This window comes from Jaculus jaculus, chromosome 2 (assembly GCF_020740685.1).
Source record: "Jaculus jaculus isolate mJacJac1 chromosome 2, mJacJac1.mat.Y.cur, whole genome shotgun sequence".
NCBI classification, from domain to species: Eukaryota; Metazoa; Chordata; class Mammalia; order Rodentia; family Dipodidae; genus Jaculus; species Jaculus jaculus.
In genome coordinates this window covers 11,551,943-11,563,476 of record NC_059103.1, presented here as the reverse complement: position 1 = coordinate 11,563,476, position 11,534 = coordinate 11,551,943, and the positions used below count along the sequence as shown (strand labels likewise).

Below are 11,534 nucleotides of genomic sequence, written 5' to 3'. Positions count from 1 at the left end.
AGAAGGACCTGTGGGACCGCACACGGCTTCCACCAGCCTCTTGTCCATAGCAGAGAATTTAATTAGAAAAAACACAAAACACTGGTACAAAGATCTCCACCACTAGCCCTGAGTTAATAAGTTAAGTGTGTCCTTGGCAGTTGCCCAAGTCAGCGCCTCCTCCAGATGGCCACGATGTTGGAGTCCGTCAGAGCAGTGAGGTAGGTGAAGGCTGCGTTGGCCACCACTGTGTTTACCATGGTCTTGGTCAGTGGCTGGCCCAGGGCCAGAGGCTGGGGCCACTTAAGGATCTGGTGGGAAGAGAGGGAAGGGGCTAAGCTCTTGCACCTCAGTAAGCCGCCGTGGAGAGGGGGCAGTCAGGGGGGCCCACCTGGGTCAGTACCTGGGTGGGGGCCTGAGGAGCGTCTGGAAGTGGAGGTGGCTGCTTCAGCATGGAGCCAACGTCATAGAGCCACACGTTCCCTTCCTCGTCCCCGCACACTATGAGCCCCTTGTCTGCGGGGACGAAGGTGGGAGTCTCAGGTGTGGGGGGCGGGGCTCCAGGAGGTAGAGGGTGGGGTGGGGCAGGTTGGCTCACCAGGGCAGGCGCTGAGTGAGAAGTAGGCTAGCTTGGTGGAGGACCACTGCAGCCGGGCCAGGACAACCACAGGCATGGAGGACTGGCTGCCCCGGTTTGCCCATGTCTGGCTCCAGCTCCACAGGTAAATGATGCCCAGTCCACTCCCCTTGGAGGCTGTGGGATGAGGGGACGTGTGCTCAGCCTCTGACAACACACACACATACATCCGGCCCCCCAGAAGAAGCCTTGACCACCCTCACACCTAAGCCCAACCCAGGCACAAGAGACTCAACGTGGGTCCCGGAGGCCAGGGTATCCTGGCTGGGCTCACTCACCCACCACATCGTTATTCACAAATGCCAGCCCGTCCACTCTCCGTCCTGATGCCTCAGGGCCCGCTGAGAAGATGAACTCCACCTCACACACCCTATGGATGAAGATGTCTCTACTAACCAGTGGGCACGCCAAGAGCTGCTCATGCACCCAGGGGCTGCCCAGGGCTTTGCTCTGCCCTGAAGGGGAGCCAACTTTGGGGAGCCCCAGGGGATGGGGCTGTATCTCCCCGGGCCAGGGCCAGGGCCAGTGCAGGGGAGGTGGCCCAGCACAGTGGGTACTTCAGCCCTTATACCAGGCCCAAAGGCCGAACAACGGGCACTGACTGCTGTGTGTGTGTCAGAGGACATGGCCCATACTCTTCCTCATAAATAAATACTTTGCAAGAAAATAAAGAATAATGGGTGCGCCAGGGCCCCCAGTCACTGCAAACAAACTCCAGACGCAGGTGCCACCTTGTGCATCTGGCTTACGTGGGTCCTGGAGACTCAAACCTGGGTCCTTAGGCTTTGCAGGCAAGTGCCTTAACCGCTAAGCCATCTCTCCAGCCCTTGGCCATAGATTTTGCGTATGTATAGTAGAGGTCAATGTTGGGTCTTTTTCTCAACTGCTGTCTACTTTTTCTTTGAGTCAGGGTCTCACATTAAACCTAAAGTGTACACATTTTGGCTAGATGAGCCAACCAAGTCTTGGGGAGCCTCCTGTCTCTACCTCCCCAGTGATGAGATGACAGGCACACATTACACCTGGCATTTTACGTGGGTGCAGCGGATCAGCTCTTCAGTTTTGCACAGCAAACACTTTACCCCCTGAGTGATCGCTCTAGCCCTGCCTCACCCACTTTGTGAGATAGGGTCTCATAGCCCAAGCTGTCCTCAGACTTGACCTTGGATTTCTGGTCCTCCTGCTCCTACCTCCATCATGCCAGGTTTAAGCAGTGCTGGGCAAAGAATCCATGGCTTCATTCATGCTAGGCAAGCACTCCATGGGGTCACATTTAATAAGCCATCCCCTGGACTAGGCTGTGCCCCAGAAGGGTGGGAAGAGACCCCATGTTGAGCAGTCTTGGGAGCTTGTCACATGGGACAAAGCTTCAACGCTTCACTACCAGCTCCTTGTCCCTACCCAGATCCCATCTCACTACCCTCCACAAGCTCTTGGGACACGTCACCGTCCTCTCCTCATCGCTGCTGTCACTGTAATAGGACAAGGGGGTCACACTGCTGAGTGGCAGGACCAGAGCTTGGTCAGTTGTCACAGCACGGTGGCAAATGGTGAGAAGAGGCCCCTGAGGCTGCGGGAGTTGGGATGCGGTGTGCCCAGGCCCCTGGGGACTTGTGGCACCCGGCTCTGAGGCCTGGCTCTGCTGATGTCCCTAGCCGCCTTACCTCCGCTTCTGGGGCCGGTCCAGCCGCACGTCCCAGCAGAAGCAGCCGCTCTCACAGCCAGCCATCAGGTAGGCATCGGGGCAGGAGGCGACAGGGCAGAGGCGCAGGGGAACGGACATGGAGTCCAGTATGAGTAGCTGGCTGTCAAGAGGAAGTGGGGGTGGGCAGGGACATGGTGAGCCCTGGGTGCTGACCACCACTCCCAGCAGCCCACCCCTCCCCAGGCCTGCCCACAGCCTCACCTGGCGTGGAATTCATAGGCGTGGTTGGGCTTCCCTAAGTCCCAGAGGATGATTCGCTTGTCATAGGAGGCCGCTGGGGAGGGAAGGAGAGGAGAGAGGCAGCTGCGAGGAAGCCCAAACCTTTTTGTTTTTAAATTATTTTTGTTATTTATTTATTTGAGAATGACAGACAGAGAAAGAGGCACACAGAGAGAGAGGATGGACACGCCAGGGCGTCCAGCCACTGCAGAGGAACTCCAGACGCGTGTGCCCCCTTGTGCATCTGGCTAACGTGGGTCCTGGGGAATCGAGCCTCAAACTGGGGTCCTTAGGCTTGACAGGCAAGTGCTTAACCACTAAGCCATCTCTCCAACCCACCTTTTTTTTTTTTTTTTTCTGTAGGCAGGGTCTCACTCTAGCCCAGGCTGACCTGGAATTCCCTATGGAGTCTCAGGGTGGCCTTGAACTCACGTAGATCCTCCTACCTTTGCCTCCTGAGTACAGGGAATAAGGCACGTACCACCACGTCTGGCTAAGCCCAGCCCTTTCGGTATGAGGTACACACGTGGTGGATGGGCACACATGTGCGGAGTCAGGACACCTTTGAGGTGCTGGTTCTCGCTTTCCACCTCATTTGACACAAGATCTCATTTTCCCACCATAAATGCTATACCATAGCCGGCTGTGAGCGGCAGGGTTCTCCTGACTCTACCTCCCACTGGGATAGGGCTTGTCGGGATTCCAGACACATACACTACTCTGTGTCAGCTGCCTTTGTGTGGGTTCTGGGGATCCAAACTCTGGTGGTCAGGCTTGAACAATGGGCAGTTTTACCCACCGGACCAGTTCCCCAACTCCCTGATTCCCTTGCAGGCTGAGACCTTGGGTTCGAGGGCAAGATGTGACTGACAGGAGGGGCCTCCTGGGCCTGCGAGTCCTATGTCCCTGCTAGCTGAGCACGACAAGCACCTCAACCACCTGCAGCTCACCCATCACCGTTGTTGGGTTCACCATTCCCCAAGGCCACACAGACACCCACCCGGGTCCCAGGACGGGACCAGAGTGGCCCTCGCTGTAGGGAGCTCGTACAGCAGACTGATGAGAAGCTGTATCGCTTCTGACTAAAGGAAGCCACCTGGGTCCACGAGCCTGCCACCTCACTCAGGCTGCTCCAAGATGCCGGGACACCCAGAGGGGAGGGTCTTACTGAACAGGTGAGTCTCACGGGTGGGGCTGAAGCACAGAGTGGCAATGGCTTTCTTATGGGCCCGGATGATCCCGCAGCAGAAGCCCGCGCGCACGTGCAGCAGGCGGACCAGGCCCCGCAGGCCTGCGGCTGCCAGGACGTTCCAGCGCTTCTTGTGGCCAGCCTGGGTGACCACTATCAGGGCTGTCCAGGCCACTGAGAAGAACTCCTGGTGGGGATGGCAGGAGGGAAGCACAAAGGAACAGGTCATCAACAGAATGGCGGTGCCTGGGAAAGGGAGATCAGGCTAGGGGGTGGCTCAGTAGTAAGACACTGGCCTAGAATGCATCCACTAGTAAGGGGTTGATGGGGTCATGGCTCAGTGGTAGAGCTCCTGCCTAGAATCCCCAGTGAGGGGCTGGGGGTGTGGCTCAGTGGTAGAGCTCCTGCCTAGAATCCCCAGTGAGGGGCTGGGGGCGTGGCTCAGTGGTAGAGCTCCTGCCTAGAATCCCCCAGTGAGGGGCTGGGGGCGTGGCTCAGTGGTAGAGCTCCTGCCTAGAATCCCCCAGTGAGGGGCTGGGGGCGTGGCTCAGTGGTAGAGCTCCTGCCTAGAATCCCCAGTGAGGGGCTGGGGGCGTGGCTCAGTGGTAGAACTCCTGCCTAGAATCCCCCAGTGAGGGGCTGGGGGCGTGGCTCAGTGGTAGACCTCCTGCCTAGAATCCCCCAGTGAGGGGCTGGGGTGTGGCTCAGTGATACAGCACTTGCCTAGCATGGATAAGAGGCCCTTGATTATCCCCACCATCCCCAAAAAGACAGACAAATCCACAATTTAAGAAACCTAGAATTCCTGTCCCAGGACCCAGCAGTCTGTGAGACAGGGGCTCTGCGGCACTCACCTCACCCGGCGCCTTGTACTTGTGGAGTACGATGCCCGTCTGGCAGTCGATCACGCAAACAGCCTCCCCCCCACATGTGGCCACGGTTTGGGATGTGGTCCCTGAGTGCCCTGTTTTGTAGGATCAGCCGAGTAAAACAGCTTTTCTCTAGTTCCTCCCTTCAGTTCCCTCCTCCCAGTGGAAAACAGGGCTTCACACAGGGTAGGCTAATGCTGTACCTGAGCTGCCTCCCTGGGCCTCCTTTTATATGTATATTTTATTTTATTTTGTTTTTTTGAGGTAGGATTTCACGCTGGTCTAGGCTGACCTGGAATTCACTCTGTATTCTCACGGTGGCCTTGAACTCATGGTGAACCTCCTACCTCTGCCTCCCTGCCTCCTAAGGACTGGAATTAAAGACATGCACCACCATGCCTGGCTTATATTTTGTTCTTTTAAGGTAGGGTCTCACACTAGCCCAAAGTCACCTGGAATCACTATGTCATCTTAGGCTGGCCTCAAACTCCTGGCAATCCTACCTCTGCCTCTTGAGTGCTGAGATTAAAGATGAGTGCCACCATGCCCGGCTCTGCTTTTTATTTATTTATTTTGGTTTTTCAAGGTAAGGTCTCGCTCTAGCCCAGACTAACCCAGAATTCACTGCAACTTCAGGCTAGCCTCGAACTCACAGCAATCCTCCTCTCTGCCTGCCCAGTGGAGTGCATGCGCCATGCCAGGCTACTTTTTACTTTGAGACAACGCTTGTGAGTGATATTCTTTTTTTTTGTTTTTTGTTTTTTCGAGGCAGGGTCTCACTGTTGTCCAGGCTGACCTGGAATTCACTATGGAGTCTCAGGGTAGCCTCCAACTCACGGTGAACCAGGTGATCCTCCTACCTCTGCATCCTGAGTGCTGGGATTAAAGGCATGCACCACCACGCCTGGCTGGTGAGTGACGCTTTTAAACTTCTGCTTCTATTCTCCATCTCCAGGCCCTGACCAAACACCCTTGTGTGGCCCACACACCCCCAACGCCCACCATTCCAGGCTCACGCACCCTCCTCCAAGGCGGGTTCGAAGGCGCAAGCCCACAGCTGGGTCTCCAGGTCCTTAGGGCTGTTGTTTCTGCTGTGGCACTGCAGGAAGTGCAGGGGCTCCATGTGCAGGCCAGGCTGTGGAGACACAGGAGGTCACAAGCTGCCACTGGACTTGCTCCTGGGCCATCTCTCCCAGCTGCCTCATGAACTTACCTGGATAATGTCAGGGTCCACGGGTTGGTTCTCCAACTCAGCTGTCGGGGAGGGGGAGGCACACTGTCGCTTGGTGGAAGACAAGTTGAGGGGGACATTGTTCTGCCGTTTTGAGACCTGTGGGGGGTGGAGGGAGGGGAGGGTCATGACCTTGTGGCCCCCTGCCTAGGGCTTCCTTGTCGTCATCACAGGTGGGACTGAACCCCCTCGTGAGTGCAGGAGGCAACTGGGGAGGGGGATATGGAGAGAGCCATGCAGGAACACACCCTGGGCTTGTGGGTGGCTTCTGGAATCTTCTTTGGGACATCTCCCTCTTGTACCTGGGCTCCACCCGAGGCTACCAGCTCTTCAGAGATCATCTGCACCTGGGGGGGGGGTGACCTGGCCTTTAGCTAGCTTGAGCGCAGGTGTCCCAGCCCCTCCCTAGGCACACCTGGGGGGGGGATGGGGCCTCCATAACCACCATCCTTCCCTTCTCTACCCCATCCAAATCCCCAGGCCCCCAATCGATCGTGGCCTCCAGGGCGACCAACTCCCCAGCCACAATGACATCTGGTGACATACTCGCCACTGGGTGAACTCGCTTAGCGATTCAGGGCCATAGCGCACATCCCTGACAGCAGACTTCACGAATTCAGCCTGGGCTTTCTCAGCCTCCTCTTCAGGCCCCACGGCGGCCATGAATTTCTCCCAGTGTGCCGTAACCTGATGTCACAGGGACCAGGTATGGGCCCAGCCCAGCCCATGCTAGCTCTCCTGGCCCCACACAGCAGCACCTCCTGCCCTCGTGGCCACAGGTGCGTTAACAATACCACCTTCTGGAAGCTTCCCAAAACACAGCTTCGCACCTGCAGCTGGCATGAATCTAACCAACACACATCAGAAGTGGCTCAGTGCAGCTGGGTGTGGGGAGGCACGCCTGTTACCCCGTCACTGTGGCTAGGGACATAGCTCACTTGACAGAACACCTGCCTAGCATGAGGCCCGGGGCTTCATTCCCAGCACTGCCACCTGAGGTTCAGGCCAGCCTGGACCACACAGCGTGAGGCTGGCTAAGCAGACTGCACCCCTGCCATGTCCCAGCCTCCTGTAGTGTCTCCTGCACACCTTGGGGACAGGACTCCCATCAGAGACAGGCAGGCAGCAAGACAGCCAGGCTCAGAATAAGAACACACCAGGCTTGGGGCCATCAGGGCAAGGACCCTTGTTATACTCATGGCCTTTAAATGTCTACTTCTGTCCCTCCTTAATGCCCACCCCCCACCGGGGCCAAGCACACCTCAATCAACCTCCCACGGGTCACAGGTCCTACCCTGTTGGTCAGCTCCTGGTTCAGGCTCTCCATCTGAGAGGAGCCCAAGGTCGCGTCCTTGCCGTTGACTTTCCGAAGCTTGGGTAGGAGAAAGGAGACTTTCAGGTTGTCATTGACCTGGGGGATGGAGTAACAACGGGAGCCAGGGGTGGTGGCACATACCTATTATCCCAGTACTTCAGAGGGTGAGGCAGGGGAATCTTGCCTTTAAAAAAAATATATTTTGGGCTGGAGAGATGGCTTAGTGGTTAAGCGCTTGCTTGTGAAGCCTAAGGACCCTGGTTCAAGGCTTGATTCCACAGGACCCACATTAGCCAGATGCACAAGGGGGCGCACACATCTGGAATTCGTTTGCAGTGGCTGGAGGCCCTGGCACACCCATATTCCCTCTCTCTCTCTCTCTGCCTCTTCTTGTCTCTGTCACTCTCAAATAAATAAATTAAAAAAAATTTTTTTAAATATTTTATTTTTATTTATTTATTAAAGAGAGGTAGAGGGAGAAGTAGAGAAAGAATAGGCATGCCAGAGCCTCCAGCCACTGCAAATGAACTCGAGATGCATGTGCCACCTTATGCATCTGGCTTTACATGAGTCCTGGGGAACTGAACCTAGGTCCTTTGGCTTTGCAGGCAAGCGCCTTAACTGTTAAGCCATCTCTCCAGCCCGAATCTTGCCTGGGCTACACAGCATGACCATGTCTCAAAAAAACCCAAAACGGGGCTGGAGAGATGGCTTAGCAGTTAAGGCGCTTGCCTGCAAAACCAAAGAACCCAGGTTCGATTCCCCAGGACCCATGTAAGCCAGATGCAGAAGGGGGTGCACGCATCTGGAGTTTGTTTGCAGTGGCTGGAGGCTCTGGCATGCCCATTCTCTCTCTATTGCCTATTTCTGTCTTTCTGTCTCTCTCAAATAAACAAACATATTTTAAAAAGAAAACAGTAACAAGAACTCAAACAGTGGTGATGTGGCTCAGCTGAGAGTGCTTGCTCAGCATGCACAACACCCTGGGTTCCATCCTCAGCACTGAATAAACCTCGTGTGGTGGTGCATGCCTGTAATGCCAGTACTGTACCGGGGCAGTGGAGGCAGAAGAAAGCTGTGTAGCAAGTTCAAGGCCAGCCTGGGCTACATGAGACCCTTTCTTGAAAAAAAAATTAAAAAATTAAAAACAAACAACAGAAACAGCGAAGCCTAAGCCCCCCCCCCCCCCAATTCCCAAGAGTCCTGACATGCGGCAGCTGGTGGGAGACCCTGTTCTTACTGTCAGGAAAGGGTTGCCCTCCAGGCTGAGCTCCTCAAGCTCAGGAAACTGGCACAGGGAAGTGACATCCCCCAGCTGGTTGTTGGCACAGCGGAGGACGCGCAGGTGCGACAGGCCCAGGTTGGCAGGCAGCGTCTCCAGCTGGTTGTTGGAGAGGTCCAGTTCCTGCAGCTGCGTTAGGCGGCCCAGCAGTCCGGGCTCCAGGTGCTCCGACAGCAGCTTCAGTCCGGACAGGCTGGGGGCCGGGAGGGAGGAGAGCAGGGCAGGCCGACTCAGGAGGGCCTCCCACCTCGCCTCCCCCCCCTCTTGTGAAGTGCCATTTCTCATGCATGCACAACCTTGCCCCCCTTTGTTTTTTGGGGGGGGAGAGTTTCAAGGTAGGGTCTCACTCTGGCCCAGGCTGACTTGGAATTCACTATATAGGCTTAGGGTGGCCTTGAACTCACGGTGATCCTCCTACCTCTGTCTCCCAAATGCTGGGATTAAAATCGTGCCTCCCATCCCGCCCCCTTTTAAGGAAGTTGCTTTGTTCCTTTGTGGGTGTTGGATCTGGGTGCACATGCACACATCCAGAGGTCAACTTTGTCTTCCTCAGTTACTCCCCACCTTATTTTATTTATTTTTATTGTTTGGTTTTTCGTGGTAGGGTCTCACTCTAGCCCAGGCTGACCTGGAATTCACTATGGAGTCTCAGGGTGGACTCGAACTCATGGCGATCCTCCTACCTCTGCCTCCTGAGTGCTGGGACTAAAGGTGTGCACCACCACACCCAGTTTATTTATTTATTTTTGTTTTCACTATGTAGTCTTAGGGTGGCCTCAAACTCACAATGATCCTATCTCTGTCCCCCAAGTGCTGGGATTAAAGGCATGTACCACCACCATACCTGGCCTTTATTTTTATTTATTAGAGAGATAAAGGCAGATAGAGGATGAGTGTGGGCACATCAGAACCTCCTGCCACTGCAAATGAACCCCAGATTCATGTACCACAATGTGCATCTGGCTTTACGAGGGTACTGGAGCATGGAACCCAGGCCATCAGGCTTTGCAATCAAATGCCTTTAATGCTGAGCCATCTCTCCAGCACTACAAGACCTTATTTATTTATCTTTGGTTTTTCGAGGTAGTGTCTCAGTCTAGCTCAGGCTGACCTGGAATTCACTATGTAGTCTCAGGCTGGCCTTGAACTCACAGTGATCCTTCTACCTCTGCCTCCCAAGAGAGCTGGGATTAAATGCATACACCACGACGTCTGGCTTTATTTTATTTTAATTTTTATTTATTTGAGAGAGAGAATGAATAGGCACACCAGTGCCTCTAGCCACTGCAAACGAACTCCAGATGCATGTGCCACCATGTGCATTTGGTTAACATAGGATCTGGAGAATCGAACCTGATTCCTTAGGCTTCACAGGTATGAACCTTAACCACTAAGCCATCTCTCCAGCCCTATTTTAATTTCTTTTTAGCAAGACAGAGAGAGAGAGAGAGAATTGGTGTGCCAGGGCCTTAGCCACTGCTAACAAACTCCATTGCATGTGCGACCTTGCGCTTGCCTCACCTTTGTGCGTCTGGTTTATGTGGGATCTGAAGAGTCGAACATGGGTCCCTAGGCTTCACAGGCAAGCGCCTTGACTGCTAAGCCATCTCTCCAGCTTGACCTTATTTTTTGAGAAAGTCATTGAACTCAGAGTTGCTAAGTCGGTTAGTCTAGCTAGCCAGTTTGCCTTGGGGACGCGCCTGTCTGTTTCCCAAGCATGAGGGTTACAGGTGCATGCTGGTACCCAACATTTGGGTCCTGAAGATCTGAACTCATTTCCTCATGCTTGTGCACATTGCTTTACCACCTGAGCCATCTTCCCAGTCCCATTTTGTTTCTTTTCTTTTTTGAGAACAGGGACGCACACGCGGTAGTAACCCAGTCTAGCCTGGAACTCATTATGTGCCCCACACTGGCCGAGTTCACGGCAATCCCACTGCCTCATCCCCCGAGTGGGTGCATAGACAGGCTGGGAACGTGCCTCAGTTAGTAGGTGTGCTTGCTTAGCACACACAAAGCCCTAGGTTCCATCCCCAGCACCGCATAAAGCAGGCAATCCTGTAATCCTAGAATATGGGAAGTAAGGACTGGAACATCACCATCATAATAGGAAGAAAAGGTCATGGCATCAAAATAAGACAGGGATTGAGAGGGGGAGGGGATATGATGGAGAGTGGAGTTTCAAAGGGAAAAGTGGGGGGAGGGGAATTACCATGGGATATTGCTTACATTTATGGAAGTTGTCAATAATTAAAAAAAAAGAAAAGAAAGGAAAGCCAGCCGTGGTGGCGCACGCCTTTAATCAGAGGTAGGAGGATCGCTGTGAGTTCAAGGCCACCCTGAGACTACAGAGTGAATTCCAGGAGAGCCTGAGCTAGAGTGAAACCCTACCTCGAAAAACCAAAACAAATAACAAAAAAAAATAAAAATAAAAACAGAAGAAGAAGTTCAAGGCCATCTCCAACCAACTTCTAGCGAGTTTGAGGTCAGTGAGACCCTTTTTTCAAGTAAACACACGCACACACAATCCAATAACGACGTTAGAACCTGGGGCTGCACGGCACAGCGTCCTTCCAGAATGCTTCTCCCCTATCCCTGGGGGGCCCCCAGGCTCCCCTCACATCTCAGCTCATGCTGGCTCAAGCACCCCGCGTCCAGGGCCGGGCTGAGGCGTCTCGGGGCGACCTAACCCAGGGCTGGGGCGGCAAAAGTCCCGCGCATCTCAGGAGCAAGCAGACGTTTTGGCGCGTGTCACCAATAACGAGGAGAGGCTCCCCTTTTCTGCCCGCCCACCAGGCGACCGAGGACGGGGGAGTTTGGCAGCGGGATCCTGCGTCCCCCGAGCCCCGCCTCGCCCCCGCCGATTCCTTACTCTAGACTCCGGATCTTCCCCAGCCGGTCGCTCTTGGGTCGCCCGCGCTGCATCAGCAGCCGCGGCGTGAGGGGACCCATGGCGACGGGGTTGCGGATCGCGATATGGCCGCGGTCGGGAACCTGGAGTGTAGTCGAACCCGTGCTGCCCGGAAAAAAATTAAAAAGATTTAAAAAAAGAAAAATCGAACCGTCGTTGACGTCCGCCGCCGCCGCAAACGAGCCCAGGAGGTGGCG

At 54.7% G+C, this 11,534-nt stretch overlaps 1 protein-coding gene across 3 annotated transcripts; it reads right to left on the bottom strand.

Annotated features, from left to right (window-relative positions):
• Positions 1 to 43: 43 nt before the first annotated feature.
• Lrwd1 (leucine rich repeats and WD repeat domain containing 1) lies at positions 44 to 11,506 on the bottom strand. 3 transcript variants are annotated; one of them, XM_045144520.1, is made up of 15 exons: positions 11,489 to 11,506; positions 8,385 to 8,619; positions 7,124 to 7,240; positions 6,376 to 6,516; positions 6,078 to 6,176; positions 5,812 to 5,928; positions 5,619 to 5,733; positions 4,584 to 4,693; positions 3,709 to 3,916; positions 2,523 to 2,595; positions 2,281 to 2,421; positions 895 to 986; positions 578 to 733; positions 383 to 495; positions 44 to 290 (listed from the first exon to the last, which is right to left on the bottom strand). In XM_045144520.1, exons 3-15 carry the CDS (start codon positions 7,154 to 7,156, stop codon positions 150 to 152), a joined length of 1,539 nt encoding a protein of 512 aa, XP_045000455.1. In that variant the 5' UTR covers positions 7,157 to 7,240; positions 8,385 to 8,619; positions 11,489 to 11,506; the 3' UTR covers positions 44 to 149. The 3 variants fall into 3 exon arrangements, with proteins under 3 accessions (XP_045000455.1, XP_045000453.1, XP_045000454.1); XM_045144518.1 differs by lacking the exon at positions 11,489 to 11,506 and adding an exon at positions 11,299 to 11,473; XM_045144519.1 differs by lacking the exon at positions 11,489 to 11,506 and adding an exon at positions 11,299 to 11,473 and having other exon boundaries at positions 7,124 to 7,201.
• Positions 11,507 to 11,534: the final 28 nt, after the last annotated feature.